The 19,946-nt window shown below is 41.8% G+C and overlaps 1 protein-coding gene across 3 annotated transcripts in view; it reads left to right on the forward strand.

Annotated features, from left to right (window-relative positions):
* The window catches only part of SERPINB5 (serpin family B member 5), a 60,791-nt gene extending 41,531 nt beyond the window's left edge, over positions 1-19,260 (forward strand). For all 3 annotated transcript variants that reach the window (XM_089895297.1, XM_022584263.3, XM_089895296.1), the window contains exons 2-7: positions 2,631-2,805; positions 5,587-5,724; positions 8,478-8,595; positions 10,875-11,017; positions 15,751-15,918; positions 17,503-19,260. In XM_089895297.1, the coding sequence (XP_089751423.1) occupies positions 2,638-2,805; positions 5,587-5,724; positions 8,478-8,595; positions 10,875-11,017; positions 15,751-15,918; positions 17,503-17,895 (1,128 nt within the window). In that variant the 5' untranslated portion in view covers positions 2,631-2,637 and the 3' untranslated portion in view covers positions 17,896-19,260. The remainder of the gene's footprint in view (positions 1-2,630; positions 2,806-5,586; positions 5,725-8,477; positions 8,596-10,874; positions 11,018-15,750; positions 15,919-17,502) is intronic.
* Positions 19,261-19,946: the final 686 nt, after the last annotated feature.

The raw sequence follows: 19,946 nt of genomic DNA on the forward strand, positions 1-19,946 counted from the left end.
TGATTACTTAGTTGGTGATCATTTGCCCCCACAGACACCTCAGATGTTGGGTGTGCCCTGATTTACATTCTCCAACAGGGACTGAATCTAAGCCTTGAATTGCAACAAAGTGTTAATTATATCGTATAATTAACTGTACTTAAAGCCACCATGATCTTGTATTCACATAGAGCCATTTAGATGAAACAAATTGCAAAATGTTATAATGAATGAATGAATAATATTTCAGTGGAACAAAATGGCATTACCTTACACTTTGATCCACTTCTAGGATCCACTTTTAGGTGTCTGCCGTCAAATTCCCTCAGCAGATTACTGCAAGGCCTTAAAAACACAAAAGACACCAAACTTCAAAGTCTGTTATAAATGATGCAAAATTATTCTAATTTCTCCTCCTGGGTGGTTGGAAATATGGGCTGGGAAGAACTACTTGGGCTTGATAAAACATAATTGGTACGTTTTCATACTATCATTGGTGTGGTTAGGCCTTGAGCTGTTGAAGCTTTGAGAAGTTCGCAGGGGTTTGGGTTTAGGTTTCTCTATTTGGTGAAGAAATACCTCATTTAGGCTTTTCTATTTGGTAGAGAAATAACTCCTATTGAATTTTAGTCATAGATGAACTCAGCATTATCAGTGTTAAACTTGCTGCCGGAGAAAGCCAGACTTCTTGTCCTGAAAGTCTGTTTGGGATTCCCCAAACGTTTTAGGAAGTTTCTTTTAATTTCCCTGTGGTGGACACATGCTTCTGTTTCTGCCTCATTGCCCTCTGTGTTCCTCATGCTCGTCTGCTTCCCCTGAGAGCTCACTCTCATCTCATGGCCCCCACCTCTCCCCAGATGAGAGAGCATAAGGCAGTAGGCCTTGAAGAACTGTAAGATGCCCGCCCTGACTTCAGGTTACCTTACTGTAGGTGTGTAATGAGAGCACTGAGTTCACTTAGCTGTGCTTTTTGGACCAAGGAGGAAGCAGTCACTGGAGATGACCAGTGACCACGAACAGGTCAACAAAACTTTTTTTTTTTTTTTTTTTTTTTTGCTAATGAGCTTGTTTTTACAGATTCCAAGATATAGTATAATCTTTTTGATTCCATCCTACACACAAGCCACCTGTCCCGTAAAAGGGAGAATTCCAAAGAACTATTTGAAGATCAAGGGCCCATTCCTTGATCTTATTCTCACGTCTTTGCATTTTGAATTTCTGTTCAGGTATAAGGTGCGAAATTGAGATCCTATTCATGCATTTGACTTTAACACATCCTTGAGTCCCGATTGAGGGAAGCCCTCTGTCTTGAGTGGTGATGCTTTGTCTGACACCGGGGAGCACATCCTGCCTGACGACCTTCAGTGTCATGTCTTCTAGGGGTAATGAGAGCGAGAGATCTCAGTCAAGACCAGAGGCTCGCTGCTGCCATTTCCACTTCACCCAGCTCCGCATTTTTAGATGAAGCTGCCCTCTCTTTCCTTTAACTCCCATGTTACTTGTTCCACTGTTCACGTGGCATGGCATTCTGCTTATACATATCTGCCCAAAGAGATGGAAAACTCAGAGGAAGGGAGGGGGTACTCAGGTGATCCTTATAATACTTTTCGTTGTGTCTTCCACATAGTAGATAATGTACTAACAACAAAAACAATCATAGCTATTATTTATTAAATATTGCTATGTGCCAGGTGCCCTACTAAGGCATTACTTACTTTATTAATCTTGTAGGGCTGCTGCAACAAAGTACCACAAATTGGGTGGCTTAAAACAGTGGAGATTTATACTCCCACAGTTCTGGAGACCAGAATTCTGAAATTAAGGTGCTGTCAGGCCCTTGCTCTCTTGGCAAGCCCCAGGGGAGAATCTGTTCCGTGCCTTTCTCCTGCTTCTGGTGTTGCCAGTGAACCTCGGTGTGCTTGGCTTGTAGAAGCATTGCTCCAATAATCTCTACCTCTGTCGCCGTATGGTGTTCTCCCTTGTGTCTCACGTCATCTTCCCTCTGCACGTCTGTCTTTGTGTCTTTTCCCCTGTTCTTAAACGGACACCAGTCTTATTGGGTTAGGGCCACCCTGATGACCTCTACTTGATTCAATCTGCAAAGATCCTATTTCCAAATAAGGTCACATTCACAGTTACCCAGAGGTGGGACTTCAACCTACCTTTTGGGCGGTGTGGGGAGGGGGGACACAATGCAGCCCATAACACTTACGAAATATTAACTTGAATCACACAAAACTGCTGTGATTTGACTATTTTTGATACAAAAAACTCAATTTTGTATGCTTTAACCTAAATCCTAATGGAAACGATATGGATAAATAAAACCAACTGATTTTGATCAGTGCTGTCCATTGTTCTGACCACGTGCAGAGGCCATCGTAGCCAAGTGGGCTCCGATTTGGAGATTCCGGGCAGAGCTGTACACACAGAGGACCTCACATGTTGGGTGTTCAGATCTTAGGACATTTGTGCAGGAGTTTCTTTACCACTGGCTTTTAAATTTGCATTTACTGAAAGTTCCTTCCTTCCTCTCTTCTACCCAAGACCACGAGTTTGTTTGACTAGAATTCTTATTGCGTTGGCGAAATGCAGTTGGGAACACTTTAAAGGTGATTTAGAAATAACCTCACTCTTGTTCTTTGTTCTAGGCCCACAATGGATGCCCTGAGACTGGCAAATTCGGCTTTTGCCGTTGACCTGTTCAAACAACTGTGTGAAAAGGAGCCAGCGGGCAATGTCCTCTTCTCTCCAATCTGTCTCTCCACCTCTCTGTCACTTGCTCAACTGGGTGCCAGAGGTGACACAGCAAACGAAATCGGACGGGTAAGCCCCATGCCTTGTTTCTGCTTTGAGTGGAAGCAGAGTTATAAGAACACACAGGTGGTGCCTGGGGAAAAAGGAGTGAGGCTCTGTGGTCGGAATTGCTCAGGAACGAGAGTTTTGACATTTCCAGCACTCTCTTAATCTATTTTTAAATGTGAAAGCTCATTTATGTGTCCTGCAACCCATGTTTAGAACAGGCACTATGTTGTTGTGGAGAACGCGGGGATCTGCTAGGCAATCACAAGTTTTCCGCTAACAAGTGGCCTTTGGCAAGTCACCTGACGTCTTTCTACCCGTTATATTGGAAGCATCAGTCAGGATGATGTTTGTTAAATGTTCCACTGCAGATAACCTGACCAGAAGGAGTGTAAATCTACACCCTCCTGTCTTATGCACGAAATTTATTTACAGCATCATCCTTTATATTAAAATGCAGCCTGAACTATATTCTACTCTATAATATATTCTACCCTATTGGATAGATAGAATATATCCATGTTTATTTCAATACAGAAATAATGTTTGAAATTATCTACCTTTAAGTAACATGGATAAATAAGAAGATGGATTGTGCTTACTTATGTTTTAGAATACTCCCTGGGATTTGAATATCCCATTTGAGAAGAATGGACTAAGATGATGTTTTACACACATACACACACACACACACGCATGCACACATATATAGGAGTATGTATATATATATGTGTACACATATAAATAAAAAATTTTTAAGAATTTCCTTTTGGCTATGGCTGAGTATATCTGTAAAGTTCTTAGACCTTCAAATGAGATGATTTTCTATACTGTTACCTTTTAAGTCCTTATTTACTTTTATTATTTAAAAAAATTGAGGTATAATTGACATGTAACATTATATTAGTTTCAGGTGTACAGTATAATGATCAATATTTGTATATTTTGCAAAATGATCACCACAGTAAGTCTACTTAATGTCTGTCACCATACACAGTTACAAAAAACATTTTTTTTTTATGATGAGAACTTTTAAGGTCTACTCTCTTAGCAACTTTCAAATATACAGGATTATTAATTATAGTCACTATGCTGTACATTATATCCCCATGACTTATTTTATAACTGGAACTTTGTACCTTTTGACCTCCTTCCCATTTCGAGCAGCTCAGCCTCTTACCCGCTGCCCCCCAATCCTTGCCATTTACCTTTAGACAATAAGTGAAAACCCTTCTAATTCCATTCCGTTATTATTCTTCCATTGATCATTCTAGTTCAACAGAATCTCTCTTTTCATGAGCTCATAAGCATTTAAAAAGGGAACTTCTTTTATCTATAAATCCCCAGAAAATATGACCCACAAAATGTTATTTGTGTCAGGATGGCAAATTTACGCTTGAAACTGAGTGGAACTTGAAAAGGAAACTTCCTTTGTGGGAAGAGAAGCTGTACCTTTTTGTCCGTCCTCCTCTTTCAACTCCACCCCACAATCCCTACCCCATCTCTCATTCCTCATTTCTCATCTCCCATTAGAGAAGAAATAGAAAAGAGGACTTCCTGGTAGTGGGTCTGTTCCTCAGTAATAATAATAAAGGTCTTCTCAGTACATGCAATTGTTTCCCCACGGTGGTTACTTGGGTTCTTTAATTTTCTGGTCTTTTTGCCTGTCATTAGGCATGAGGGTTACGTACAGCCTCGGACCAGCCAGTTTGACCCTGCAATACGGAGGCTGTGTGACTCGTTGGTGCAATGTGCCCATTTAGTGATCACCTGAGGTGTGGCATCAGGGCATGGTTCTTATGAGTTAGGAGAAAATCACCTTATCCTGACATCATGTTTTGGGCACCATGGAGCAGAGGAGATGCTGAGCTATTGGTTGAAACAAAAGAAAAGTTAGGAAAAAAATAAAAGGATTTAGGTCTTACGGAAGATAGCATCCTAGTTTTAAGTGGCTTAGAATATTACTATAAGAATACTTATTAACATTTTGAATCCATACGATATTTTAGGTGTCTTAACATATAATATCTGTAATCCTCATAGCACGTCAGAAGAGTAGGTATTCTCAGTTCATTTTACAGAGGGGAAAGTACAGTTCTGAAGAGTTGGGCAAGATGACATTTCTAGTAGGTACAGGGTGGGATTCAAAGGCTACCTAACTGTAGCCCATCGATGGCATGGCAGCTGCCTACCATAAATGACATATCAGCCCATTTGGCGCTTGTTAGAGCAACTAAAGGGACTGGATAGGCTCTGGCTAAGGACACCTCTATCCTGGAATCTGATACCTGGCTAATGATTGTCTCTCGGTATTAATTTCTCTCTTCTTATCTCAAAATTGGATAGAAATTATAACCCAGCTTCCTTCTTTTCCAAGTTTGGAAAAGAGCATGGAGGCATCACTTGGAAGAAAGGGCGAAATTTCCTTATAGTTGAATCAAGAGAAGTGTATCTTTATAGTAGTGTTTCTCAACTTGGGACAATTTGCCCCTCCCCTCCCTCACCCCTCTCCCGGACATTGGACAATGTCTGGATACATTTTTGTTGTCACAAATGGAAGAAGGAGTGCTACTGACACCTAGTAGGTCAGTGATACCCAGGACAGCGCCCGCCCCCGCCGGTCCCTGAACATAGAATTATCCAGTCTGAACTGTCAACAGTGCTAAGGTTGAGAAGCCTTGCTTCTGGGAACAACAGAGCCAGGAGATACTCAGGACCAACCCGAGGAGGTTGACCATGACCATGTGTCCACCGCAGTGGGAAAAGGCAGTGCTTCACAGATAATGGATTTTTTTCTCCTCACAGGTCCTTCATTTTGAAAATGTCAAAGACGTGCCCTTTGGATTTCAAACAGTAACATCGGATGTCAACAAACTTAGTTCCTTTTATTCCCTGAAACTAATCAAACGGCTCTACGTAGACAAATCTCTGAATCTTTCCACGGTAAGCGGTTCAGAGCAATTAGCAAGATTCAACTGTTTATCAGGGGTGACATGTTCTCATGGTTAGACCAACAACTTTTTGTCAGTGAAAATCATTCCTAAGATGCTCATTTATGATTTATTTAAAATAAATTAGTCCTAATGGAGAGGTTGAATCTAGAGGGAATCAGTTGCAGGCACATATTTTAACTTAAAATATAAAGAAGCTGTGAGTTTCCTTTTCCCTCTAAAACACCCACAGATCCCACCCTTCTTCTTAGCTTCCTCACTGAGAGAAATGGGGAATGGGATTATTACTTTCTTATAAATGTGCCTCTATAGATGCAAGACAGCTCGTGATTTAAACATCTTTGTTCTTAAACAGCAGGGCATATAGCCTGGGACAACATTTTAAGTTCTTTACCTTATTTTTTCATGCACACAATGTTCTCCTGATGTTTCTCAAAATCAGTGAGAAAAATCGTAACTGTATGAATTAAAAGTTTTCATCGGGCTTCCCTGGTGGCGCAGTGGTTGAGAGTCCGCCTGCCGATGCAGGGGACACGGGTTCGTGCCCCGGTCCGGGAAGATCCCACATGCCGTGGAGCAGCTGGGCCCGTGAGCCATGGCCGCTGAGCCTGCGCGTCCGGAGCCTGTGCTCCGCAACGGGAGAGGCCACAACAGTTAGAGGCCCGCGTACCGCAAAAAAAAAAAAAAAAAAGTTTTCATCGGTCATAAACTGGTTTTGTTTGTTTTATGAGGCTGTTCAGGTGGGTATCTATACAAGGTAGAAGTGGTAATTTCAGCTATTTCTTGAAGGAAGCATATAAAGAACACATATATATTTTTAAATTTGATCCAGAGTATATCATAATACTTTAAAAAATATGTATTTGAAACACATAGCCAACATCCTTGGGTGCATAGTGGTCATTCTCTACTGTAGTAATAACGACTTGATTCAATTTGTGTTTGGATGGTCAGAATTTCAAGCTTTCCAAATCTAAAAGGTAGACTGCCAGTTAAATATTTTGCCATAGTTTTACTACTTTCTGCAATAGGTGTTTGTTTTCCTCGTGGGGATCTTTTGAGGACATAGGTCATTAGATGTTGTTGTGAGTTTATTCTTACTGCTTAAAGACACATATACACAGCCATTCTTCTTCCAACAATCACCTGGGGAATTAAAGAAATACTGAGATGTGGGTTGGGGCCTGGGCATGCAAAGAATTTAAAAACTCCCTAGGTGGTCCTTAGTGATGCTTAACGCATTTTGTTGCTGGCAGTGAAGATAGTGGAGGCCCTTCATCTTGCTGAGTCTCTGGAATGTTCTTAGCTCTGTCAGTAAATGGTAACACTCAGTCCCAAGGTTGGGTTGCAATGAACAGAATCAAATTGGGCAAGCCTGTAGTTGTTCTGAAAAAAGTCCAAGGAGCCCTGTGCTTAGGAAGTGAAGTGACGTGACATTTAATCAAGCTGTGTTTAGTTTGGTTGACCTTCCACTCAACATTTTGAATTATTTCAAACCGAGAGTTGCAAGGAATTTTTTAAAAGGCTGATTCCATTGTTCCTGTTGGTTGTATATCATCTATAATTTTACTAGTAACAGTACAAACAAGTGTGGTCTGAGGAGGGCCACCTGTATCAGAACTACCTGGGTGTTAGAAGTGCAAATTCCTGGCCTTGGTTCACTAGAATCAAGATCACCAGGGACCGGATTTAGGGTTTTCCGGTTTTTTTTTTTTTTAATGCCTTTTCTTTTTTTAAAATTTATTTATTTAATTTATTTCGTTTGGTTGCGTTGGGTCTTCGTTGCTGCGCACGGGCTTTCTCTAGTTGTGGCGAGCGGGGGCTACTCTTCGTTGTGGTGCACGGGCTTCTCATTGCGGTGGCTTCTATTGTTGTGGAACGCGGGCTCTAGGCACGCGGGCTTCAGCAGTTGTGGCATGCAGGCTCAGTAGTTGTGGCTCGCGGGCTCTTGAGCACAAGCTCAGTAGTTGTGGCCCACGGGCTTATTTGCTCCGAGGCATGTGTGATCTTCCTGGACCAGGGTTCGAACCCGTTTCCCCCGCATTGGCAGGCAGATTCTTAACCACTGTGCCACCAGGGAAGTCCCGGGTTTTGCATTTTTAACAAGCATTATAATGAGAAGAACTGCTCTGTTCCTTATGGCACTGTGTTTCAAACTTTATCATGCAGATGAATCACCTGGGAATCTTGTTAAAAATTCAGGTTCTGATTCTGGGGTGGGGCTTGAGATTCTGCATTTTAACAAGGTCCCAGGTGATGCTGCAGGTCTTGGTTCTTGGACCACACTTTGAGTAGCAAGCATCTTTAGAATATTTATGTATTTCAGTGGGGATAAGATTTTTCTTCTCATAGAGTTCTCTTTTCTGTACATTTCTTCCATTCTAAGACATACATATATAAATTTACATTTTATCTGTATGTACATTTTAATGTTTCTGAAATTGGAATTCATATTATAATTGTTGTGTGCATGTAGCATAATGTTTCTTTTCTCCCCCCAAACTGATGCTAAATTGATGGAGGCATTTAACAATTGATATTGTCTTAGAATTGAACAAATGAAAGAATACAAAGAAAATTCATTGATTTTTTCATAAGGTTTCAATTTATATAGTGTTACAGATTTTGAAGGAGTATCCACGTAATAGAGATTTAAAAGTCCTTGTGCTAGAATTGTGTACCAACATAATGGTTTAACTACAGACTTTAAGGACTTCGTGATTTTATGAACTGGATGTTTTTCAGGAGTTCATCAGCTCTACCAAGAGACCCTATGCAAATGAAATGGAGACTGTTGATTTCAAAGATAAATTGGAAGAAACAAAAGGTCAGATCAACAACTCAGTTAAGGAACTCACAGATGGCAAGTATCCTTTACTTATTCTGCTATAAATCACTAAGTAAACAGACCATATCGTCTCATGAATCTGCTAAGTATAAGATTGAACATCTGGAGGATTCCTTGAATGGTTTCGGTATACAAGCTAAATTCTTGTCCATCAAGCCATTTCAACCACTTGGATTTCTGGATATCATCAGTTGGCAGAAATTCTGAGTACTTCAGGTTTAGTCTGCTAAAATGGGCTGCCACATGCCCTTCTGGAGGCTTGGATGTGTCCCCAACAAAGTAAGGCTCTGGGCCAGTTTCAAGGCTGGTTTTTCAATCTGGAAGTGAAGGGCTTGGACTATAACTTGATGATCCCTGAGGCCACTTTTGGCTCAAAAATTCTACAAATTTGTCAAGGAAAAAAAGACAAAAGGTCTTAGATAATCAAATACACATGTAGAAAAAACAGAACAAAACAAACCATGGTGGAAGCTTGCCCCAGGTCTCACAACCCTCCTTACCCTTGGCCCTCTGATAGCCCCGGGGCCGGGGTCTCTTCTGCAGCTTCCACCTGGTCCTGCCTCTTGCTCAGGCTTCCCTCAGGCCTCTCCCTTTCCTGACTCCTCCCTCCATTAAAATTCTCTGTGAGTTGTGCTCCTTGCTAGAAAGTAATTGGAGCTAAGATGAGCTTGGGTGCAAATCAGTGTTCACATCCCCCTTCCCAGGGGACATATTTGTACAGTTTTTGTATAGGGAGGTAGCTATTGGGACAAATGAATTTTCTTTGGCTTCATATGTAAAGAAAAATCTGGTCTAACTAATACCAGGTTAGGCAATTTTAAAATGTATATGTGAAAGGCAGCTCCCATTTAAATTGCTGTGTGACGGTTTTGCTTTTTTAAAAATTTTTTTTTTGGCCGCCCACATGGCATGCGGGATCTTATTTCCCTGACCAGGGATGGAACCTGTGCCCCCTGCAGTGGAAGCTCGGAGTCTTAACCACTGGACTGCCAGGGAAGCCCTCCAGTTTTGCTTTTAAAATTGTTAACGAATTGCATTTTCTCTCCAAGGGACTCTGTTTAAAAATCTTCATAAATTTGAGTTTTTTACTGGAGAACGTAGTTTAGTGAAAAGACTTCTCTGAATTTGAAACCAGAAGCTCGAGGTTGAAGTTAACCAGCACTTACTAGCTCCCCACTTCTTCAGTCATGCTATTACATATTCGACCCATCATATAGCACTGGCAGGACAGGTTACATCGTTTGTGGGTCCCAGTGCAAAATGAAAACACAGGGCCCTTTATATTAAAAACCGCATTAAGGATTTTAAGATGGCGACAGCAGAGCATGAAACAGTGCAGGGCCCTTCACACCTAGTCACAGGCCCAGGAAGTGGGCCTGAGCAGTAGTGTGAAGATCTGAGAGATTAGGTAAATGAAATATCCTTAGCCAAAAAGTCAACGCTCTTCAAAGGCGAGGACTCCATTTTATTAAGGGCTTATCACCACCTGTTTTGGCTGTTGGGGATTTGACACTATGGTCATTACAATTGTTATGGAGCTTATGGTGGTAATTATAGCTGACCAGGATGCAAACAAAGCAGTGTGATTTGGGGAGGGGGCAGTGAGCTGCAGGGTAAAGTGGGGAGCACTGACCTGGCTTCAGACGTGCTTGGCAGCTGAGTGAACCAGGAAAGCCACTTGGCCTCTCTGAGTCTCAGTGTCCTCAACTGTGAGATGGGGATAATGACCTTTGCCCTACAGGATCATCATAGGGAAGTGAGATAAGACACGTGACCGTTCGGAGCACAGGGCCCGGTGGAAAGTAAGCTTTCTTGCATTTTCCTTCCCGAGCACAGGCTCTGGAGTCACAAAGACCTGGCTTTGAATCCTGAATTCACCCTTGCTCGTGCATCATCTTGGGCGAGGGACTTAACATGGAGTCTCAGCTTCCTCATCTGTAAAGTGGGGAGCAATGCACGATACCGTGCCTGTGCATGGCTAGCACATTGCCTCGGACCGAATGGGGACTCCACAGTGGTAGCTTGTGCATTTCTTCTTGCTCCTCTTGCGTCTTTTCCCCCCTCCCTTGTCCCCCTCACTCTCCTCCCCAGGTCTCTTTGGAAAGTCTGGTTGAGGCAAGATGCAAGGAGAAAAAGGGGTCCTTCTTAAATGAGATGGTCTGGGCTACCAGGCCGTACGTGGTGCGGCTCTAGCCAGGGTTAAATGCCCAGTCAGTGGATTCACATGGGGACATCAGTGGTGCTTTGCGAGCATAACCCCGTGCAATTTTGTGGTTTCCTACCGTTGTTTGCAGGCCGCTTTGAGAACATTTTAGCTGACAACGGTGTAACAAACCAGACTCAAATCCTTGTGGTTAATGCCGCCTACTTTGTTGGGAAGTGGATGAAGAAATTCCCTGAATCAGAAACCAAAGAATGTCCTTTCAGAATCAATAAGGTATGTGGGCTGCGTGTTGCGGTCAGAGGATCCCAACTATAGACCTGAAAAGTTATAGCAACACAAGGGACCCTAGGAATTCACTCCAATGAGGAAAATTAAGGCACAGGAAGCAGTGGGCTTTTCCTTAGACAACAGCGGGGAGGGGCAGGGGCTGTTTAAGTGTAGGAAAAGAACCATAAGAGAGAGACTCTCACCCTTTTTCCAGAATGTCCTCAGGGTCTGATCTGAGTGAGAGTTTATAGAGCTTCTAACACAGTGGGTAAAGCTAAATCACCAACCGGAAAATAACTACAGATGTTTGGGACCATTAGTAAGAAAGGAAAAGAAAAGAAACAAACCAAATCCCAACATTAGAGGCCTTTGGATCATCACGAAACATTGACCATTTGGGAATCTCATTCCAGGTTAATGAGCTCCTCTGTGATCTCATTTCTCACCTGTTAATAGTGAAGTAAATGGTTCTGATATTTTAATTTAAAAGATGCTTTGAGAGGGCTTCCCTGGTGGCGCAGTGGTTGAGAGTCCGCCTGCCGATGCAGGGGACACGGGTTCGTGCCCCGGTCCGGGAAGATCCCACGTGCCGCGGAGCGGTTGGGCCCGTGAGCCATGGCCGCTGAGCCTGCGCGTCCGGAGCCTGTGCTCCGCAACGGGAGAGGCTGCAACAGTGAGAGGCCAGCGTACCACAAAATAAATAAATAAATAAATAAAAGATGCTTTGAGGTACTCATTGGCTGTGAAGGAAAAAGCATAGCTTACTCGTCTGCAGTGCTGGGACTCATTATGGGGAAGAATTACAATAGAAACCTGTATCGCAGGGAAGTCTCATGAATACTACTGAGTGAATAATGAAGCCATATCCCATGCCAAAAATAATTCATATAAATAGGTAAAGTGCCTCCTCTATAAATGAAACCAAAGCACTGAGACTGGAAAACTGACCCATTTCGTTAGAGGACCTAGGATACCCCGGGTATCTATATGATGGTGTGATTTGGTCTCATTTGATGAGATCTGGCTTGTGTCAAGAATGCAGACTCAGAACTGTGCGTCAGTCAGCACAATCTCGGAAGGAAGCTTATTTACCCTGTAACTCTTATGCATCAATTCTAATTTTCAGGTCTCTCCCAGCACCTAGAGTACTTAGCATTAATCACTTTTGTTTTTGCCAAATATTATCATTGTACTTTCTTAGTGCTAGAACCCAGGAAGAAAAGACCTTCAAGATACAGTCTATACCTGAATTAACTGGACTGGTTCCCATGACTTTTTGTTTGTACTCACAGCATTTGCATTCATAGTCCACACCCTCCCCTCCCAAATCCCCTGCTCCAGCTGTATTTTCCACACTGAAATCGAATTATTTATTTACTTATCTGGATCTCTTACTAGTGCATGGACTTTTAAGGGCAGGGATAATGTTTTGCCCATCTCAGTTTCTATAATTCCTGGCCCAGTCCCTGACACATTAGTAGGTGCTCAGCAAATGTTCGTTGAAAGAATGACCGATCTGGAAGGATCAGTTTGATTAAACAGCCAATAGCAAACAAAACCTTTTTGGCTTTTGGGACCGCCATGGGTTCCTGTGCAAGATCCATGGGCCGTTTTCCCTGGGAGAGGACGATAATCGCTGAGTGTGCTCCTTACCTACTCGAAACCTCCATGGTCCTAGGGAGGGAGCCAGGTCCCCCTCTACTTGCTGTTCCTCCATTTGGCTTCCCAGATTACAGTGGTCTTCTCATTACTGCCTGCCAGGGCCAAGACTGACCCTGCATACAGGGCTCTGTCTCAGACACCAGGCACCAAACAATTACTTCTTTAGACTCTGTATTTTTCACAGATGGGTCCCTGAGTTGTAAACACAGCTTTTTGACTTTCTTAGTGTTGCCTTTTATTTGGAGCTAAAGTTGAACATGACTGTACCTAGCCTTTGCTGTGAGCGGGGACCAAGTGTTGGCCCCAGTGACCCTCACACCGAGTGTCCCCTCCAGAGTGGTTAGGGTTGGCTCTCCTCCCTGGGAAGGGCTGGCAAAGGGGCCTTGAGAATGTTTAAGTGAAACCTGAAACACGGTGCTTCTCATACCGGCTGCAGGGCTAGCCCAGAACATCTTCAGAACCAGGTAACAGTGAATGAATTCACCATGGACTTTTGTGCGGACCACCCTCAGATTTGTGGCTTTTACATTTAAGAAAATGTTAATGGGTGTCTTTTATAAAGGGAGGAAGAATGTGTGCAATTCCTTTATTCTTGTTGTTAAATCATAAAGCTAGGTCATATCATGTCCTGGAGACTCAGACTCTAGGAAGAGAATTAATAAGGATTTTAAATGCCATTGATCTCTCAGCGGTTCACCAAACAAAAAAATAAAACACTATTCAAGGCTGCGTGGGGATATACCCTGCTTTTGAATGCAGGCGCTATTACTTTTCCTTTGTTTCCTTTGAATTGCTTTTGTCAGCTCCTGAACTTTTGGGGTGATGTTACTAAATCTTTTCTCATGTCCTTTGGTGTCTCTTTTAAGGGTTAGACTAAATTGATGAAGTTATATTATTAAAAGTTTAGTACAGGGCTTCCCTGGTGGCGCAGTGGTTACGAATCCGCCTGCCAATGCAGGGGACACGGGTTCGAACCCTGGTCCGGGAAGATCCCACATGCCACGGAGCAACTAAGCCTGTGCTCCACAACTACTGAGCCTGAGCTCTAGAGCGTGCAAGCCACAACTACTGAAGCCCGTGTGCCTAGAGCCCGTGCTCTGCAACAAGAGAAGCCACCGCAGTGAGAAGCCCACACACCGCAATGAGTAGACCCCGCTCGCCACAACTAGAGAAAGCCCACTCGCAGCAACAAAGACCCAACGTGGCCAAAAATAAAATAAATTAAAAAAGAAAAGTTGAGTACAGTACCTATCCTGACAAAGGTGGACACACACACTCATGTGCGTGCACACACACACACACACACAAACACACACACACACTGTATTGGATATTTTCTGGGATGGTCATTACTTAGTCCTGTTTTCAGAAGATACATCTTAATTTATGTTTTAGAAAATGGGATTATTGTATCCATAGTCAGTGCTGATAAATGAAATAGATGACCGTTTTTGGTGGTCACAGCTTCTGTGAATTCAGAAACTATTAGTACTCTAACCTGATGGAGATTTTTAGACAAATCTATACTTCTTTGAGGGAAATACGTGGAAGAATCACCAGTTAATTTCAAAAGTAGTATGTTTATTTTAAAATCATAATTTTGTTTCTGGTTATACATAGAGTCAAAGTCTTCAATTATTTATCAACCAAATATTTAGTGAGCAATTACTATGTGCTGGGACATACCAAGATAATAAGACATGGTTTCTGCTTTGACTGTAGTCTAGTTGGGGTGGGGGTGTCACATACATACATTTTCTAACGTTGTGACAAGTGTTAAAATAGAGGTATGTACAAAAAATAAAATAAGTCTAGCTTTGCTTGAAAATAGTGCTGGGTAACACTATTACCATTCGAAGATCCCACATAAAAGCTTTACTGTAATATTATTCCTGCAGACCTGATACGATGTTTGAAATTTCCCTACAAAGAGGTTCGGTTAACAGGCAAATATCCCATGGGAGGTATAAACCAAGACAATAAATTGCACTAAATTACTATCAGTCTTTTACTCCTTAGTATGAATTAATTTTTCTTCAGAAAATGAGTCACCTCTGTAGCACAGATACAAGGTCAGATATTAATGGGGACACAGAGGAGAAGAAAAGTCCTGGGATGCTGCCTGGAGAGAAAGGCCTGAGTGATAGGAGCTGGAAGGGACTTAAGAGATAATATTGTTTGTTATCATTCTTAATTTTTAAAATCATGAAATATTGCAAGCATACAGAAAATTATAGAGAATAGTATAACAAACACCAATGTACCAACAACCACCTTTGTAAAATCTTTATATTTTACCTTATTTCAGATATTTTAAAGAAAAAATATGGCAAGAATTGCACTGTCCTGTGTAGCCCCACCACCCCTCCATATCCCTGCTTCCTCTCCAGAGAGAACCATCATTCTGAAATTTCCAATTCCCTCATTCCACTGACAAGGAAACTGAGGCCCAGAGAGGTTAAGTGACTTGCTGAAGGTCACAGCGTATGTTTATGTCACATTTGAGACTAAAACCAAGGTTCTTCTCTCTAATCAGATCAGAGCAGGAAGAGAGGACCGAGGGCAGGATGACTAAAACCGAAGGCGGATGGAGAACAAAACAAGCATGGTTTTGTTCTGCTATACGTTAACTTTTCCATATTAGGCATTGTATAAGGAAAAGCTACATAAATGGACATGTGGGTTTGCACTGGAATTTACTTTCAAGTGAGCTCTACCAGGAATGGTTTAAAGATCTTGTAATTACAGGCATCTATAAGGGCTAAGTTAAAATTTGCCTGTATTTCCAGTCATCCTGTCTTATTTTTAATGTTTTATATATGCAAATACAGTATTATATTATGGATAGATCCTGTAATTACAAAGAACATGGATAACTTTTCAAAGGAAGTCATAAACTCTTGACAGGACAGTCTCTGATGGTGTGGATTACCTGCCTGCCTCTTTAAGCCATAATGACGTGGAACTATATCAGGAACAAATTTATGAGTATGTGTGTGTATAGCTGTGTGTGTATAGAGGGGTGTGTGGGCATGTGTGAGAAGAACAAGCAGAGCAAATTTCTTCTCCTTTTTTAGACGGACACAAAACCAGTGCAAATGATGAACCTGGAGGCCACGTTCTGTATGGGCCACGTCGACGGTATCAACTGTAAGCTCATAGAGCTTCCCTTTCAAAACAAGCACCTCAGCATGCTCGTCCTACTCCCCAAGGATGTGGAGCACGGGTCCACGGGCCTGGAACAGGTGAGGAGGGAGGCGGGCGTCCAGCCCGCAGGCACAGCGGAGCCAAGGAGATGCTTGGGTGGTGCTTGTGGGGCTGCGGCAGCCTTGCCTTAACGATTCACTTGCTCGATGGTCTCTAAGGGTTTCACGGCTCTTTGGGGACCTTTCTCCTCAATGTTAGAACAGTTAATATTTATTTGGTACTTATAACGTGCCAGTAAGTAAGTCAAGGTAGCATCATTCTCTGTTGCACATGTATTTCTCCTCTAGCCAGTGGGGAGGCTGGAAGGGCAAGGAGCAATTTAAGATTTGCTCAGTGAAGAATTTTATGTCTAAATCATTTTATGTGTCATTGCATATCTCTCACTTTAAAAATAGCCAACTGAAATAGATGCATTCTTCACCTATGATCTTAAAGGATGATCCTAGACAGTTCAAATTCTCATTTTAAAAAGAGTAACTTTAGCTTTAATTTGAGTTATGAAATTTGATACCATGTCTAGGGCACGAATATTCTAGATTTCCTAGTAGAGAAATCAAGATAAGCATTCAATAAATATTATGCATAAAAACTTTTCTAGTTTTACATTTATTTCACTATTATCCATGCAATATCATAATCCATGCATTCATTTCTATAGAGCTACTCTATAGTTAAAAGAAATGCCCTCATAAATTTCAGAACAAAGGGACCATTTTTGTGGAGTGAGTGGAGGAGAACAATGCTAGGTAGCTGGGTAGACCATTTTTATTTTTAATTAATTTTTATTGGAGTATAGTTGATTTACAATGTTTTGTTCACTTCTGCTGTACAGCAAAGTGAATCAGTTATACATATAGATATACCCACTCTTTTTTAGATTCTTTTCCCATATAGGTCATTACAGAGTATTGAGTAGGGTTCCCTGTGCTATATAGTACGTTCTTATTAGTTATCTATTATATATATAGTAGTGTGTATATGTCAATCCCAATCTCCCAATGTATCCCTCCACCTGATTCCCTGCTTTCCCCCTTGGCAACCGTAAGTTTGTTTTCTCCATCTGTGACTCTATTTCTGTTTTGTATATAAGTTCATTTGTACCATTTTTTTTAGATTCCACATATAAGTGATACCATATGATATTTACCTTTCTCTGTCTGACTTACTTTACTCAGTATGTCAATCTCCACGTCCATCCATGTTGCTGCAAGTGGCATTATTTCATTCTTTTTTATGGCTGAGTAATATTCTGTTGTATATATGTACCACATCTTCTTTATCCATTCTTCTACTGATGGACATTTAGGTTGCTTCCATGTCCTGGCTATTGTAAATAGTGCTGCTATGAACATTGGGTTGCATGTATCTTTTTTGAATTATGGTTTTCTCTGGATATATGCCTAGGAGTGGGATTGTTGGGTCATATGGTAGCTCTGTATGGGTGGACCATTTTTAAGAGAACCTAGTCACACACCAAAACTGCAGGGCTGATTCCATCTTTGATGGACCATCTGTACTGCTTCCAAATAGGGCTCACCATGACATTTTATGTTTTTAATCAAGGAGGATCTTTTACAATTGGAAATAAAGAAAAACAATTTCCTCTCCTTTTTGTCCTTCAGGTTGAAAAACAACTCAACTCAGAGACGCTATTGCAGTGGACCAATCCCAGTGCCATGGCCAATGCTAAAGTTAAAGTCTCCATTCCAAAATTTAAGATGGAAAAGATGATTGATCCCAAGGCTAGTCTGGAAAACCTAGGGCTGAAAAACATCTTTAATGAGAATGCATCTGATTTCTCTGGAATGTCAGAGACCAAGGGAGTGGCCCTCTCAAATGTCATTCACAGAGTGTGCTTAGAAATAACTGAAGAAGGCGGGGATTCAATAGAGGTGCCAGGATCACGAATCCTGCAACACAAGGATGAATTCAATGCCGACCACCCCTTTATTTACATCATCAGGCACAACAAAACTCGAAACATCATTTTCTTTGGCAAGTTCTGTTCTCCTTAAGTGGCAGAGCCCAGGTTAAGTCCCACCCGACTTCTCTGTAAACTCTGCAGCCGAGAATCCTTTTCTAAATACAATAAATTGTTAATATTGCTGGATCAGGAAGCTGCTCGTATTCACACTAATAGGCCTTTCTTCCAATTTTTTTTTGTTGTTGTTCTTTCCCTCCCACCCCCTTAAAAGACGATACTTTTAATGAAAAGGAATTACCTTAGAGAAAAAATATGTATTCATCATTTGTCAAACTATCTAGGGTTTTTGGCAGGAATACAGTCTTTCACAAAGAAAATGCCTACAAGGAGGATCTGGAGAGGATTTTATTACCAAAGCTTAGCCTTCCATCACTGGGATACAGAATGTTCTAGACATTTGCTTTTCCCTGAAAGACTGAAGAAACTGGTACATGGGCTTTGCAAAACTTTCCTGGAGCCAGTGAAACTTGGACATACGTTCAGGCTACTGTACGTCCACAGCGCCTTATATTAAACCCTGCGGGACAAATATTTCCTTCAAATTCTGATTTTTGGAGATTTTAGAAAGATAATATGTTGCACATACTGTATGTTATGGATCTCCATTGATAGAGGCTGGAGCAGAACCCTATAAATCAACACCTTAATATTTCTGCCACAAAATGTAGGCTATCCGCACAAAATAAAGACTCCAGGTAGCCCATAAGTATCAGGTTTTGCTGCCAAATCAGTGTGCCACCTACTTATGAGAAAACTTTCTTTTCAGAACTTTTTGAAATTTTGGAGTGTTGGACCTGTAGTAACCAAAGGGCAGCACCTCAAGGGGAAGCTCAGATCTTATTAAGAATTCACTTTCACTGTTGATAGAACCCCTACCTGGTTGTTGGGTTGGTGAGAGACCACCGGCAGGGAATTCTAACCGACTCAGAGGCTGGTGGATGTCTGACCACCAGGGCTTAAATGCACAGGGACTTTCACAGCAGACAATAAAGGAATTTTACGAGTGTTGAAGGGACTCGTCCCTCTGTGTACTGTGATAGTGGGAAAGGGGGAGGAACTTCACGCTGCTAGGAAACGTGACTAAAGCTATTGATATGCTCGCACTGCTGTGACTTGTGTTTTTCCAAAGCCTATGGCTTTAGTTACTGTAGACAGCTAGCTGGGAACCTACAACAATTGCAGTTTTTCAAGATGTTTCTGAGAAGTTATTTATGTCACCAGTTCACGTGTTCATTCACTACAGAAACAGGACGGCGTGGAAGATTGGGATCTGGTGACAGCACCCCCCTCTTTCTCCTCTGGCTTTGTTGTAAATAGGTTCAACTTTCTTCTTACTCCGAAGGTTCAATATTGAATTTCTTTTATGCTGTTGACAATAAAATATTATTGAATTATATGACTTGCTTTTTTCCATGAAGTTAGGTTCACCATTTTGAAATAGAACCAAGCCCTCCATTGGCAAAATGCTTTGGGGATGGGGATTGATGTCGAATAAAAAGGAATAAGAATAATGACTGCCCCTATTTCCTGGTCTTCCTTCCTGCCCACCAGCTCTTGCTTCCTCCTTCCAGCCCCTTTCATCCTGGGGAGGGAAGGACCAGGGAAGTGGTAGAATGACTCCCAGAGACATAAAAGTGTATCATGAAAGCAGAGGCCTTGTAGGAGGCCACAGAACTTTTCTCCAGCCTTTCCCACTTTCGGCCCTACCTCAAAATGTAATTTTATCAAGTTAAGCTGTATATGCCTAAAATGTTTTCTTTTCTTATTAAGTACTTTTTTTTTGTCAATGTCATGTACATTTGTTTTAAATCAATTATGGTATCTGTGAACATAATATTCAACACAGCCCTTTTCCTGTCTCTGCAGAGTGCTCAGATAGAATGTTCCCCCCAACCCTGCAATAAACGTTGAGCACAAAAAGTGACAGATGCCTGCACATTCTAAAAAGAAAAGACCATTTGTGTGGGATTTCTGGGGGTGGCCGAAGCCAGGATTTACCACCGTTGGCTCGTTATTCCCCTTCTCGAGGCTGTGAAATAGAAGGTGTGGGATGACTGTGCAAAAGCTTAGCGAGTGTTTCGA

The sequence above is a fragment of the Delphinapterus leucas genome, chromosome 14, assembly GCF_059928025.1.
Source record: "Delphinapterus leucas isolate spDelLeu-1000000601 "Yukka" chromosome 14, BTC_Dleu_Yukka2, whole genome shotgun sequence".
Lineage (NCBI taxonomy): Eukaryota > Metazoa > Chordata > Mammalia > Artiodactyla > Monodontidae > Delphinapterus > Delphinapterus leucas.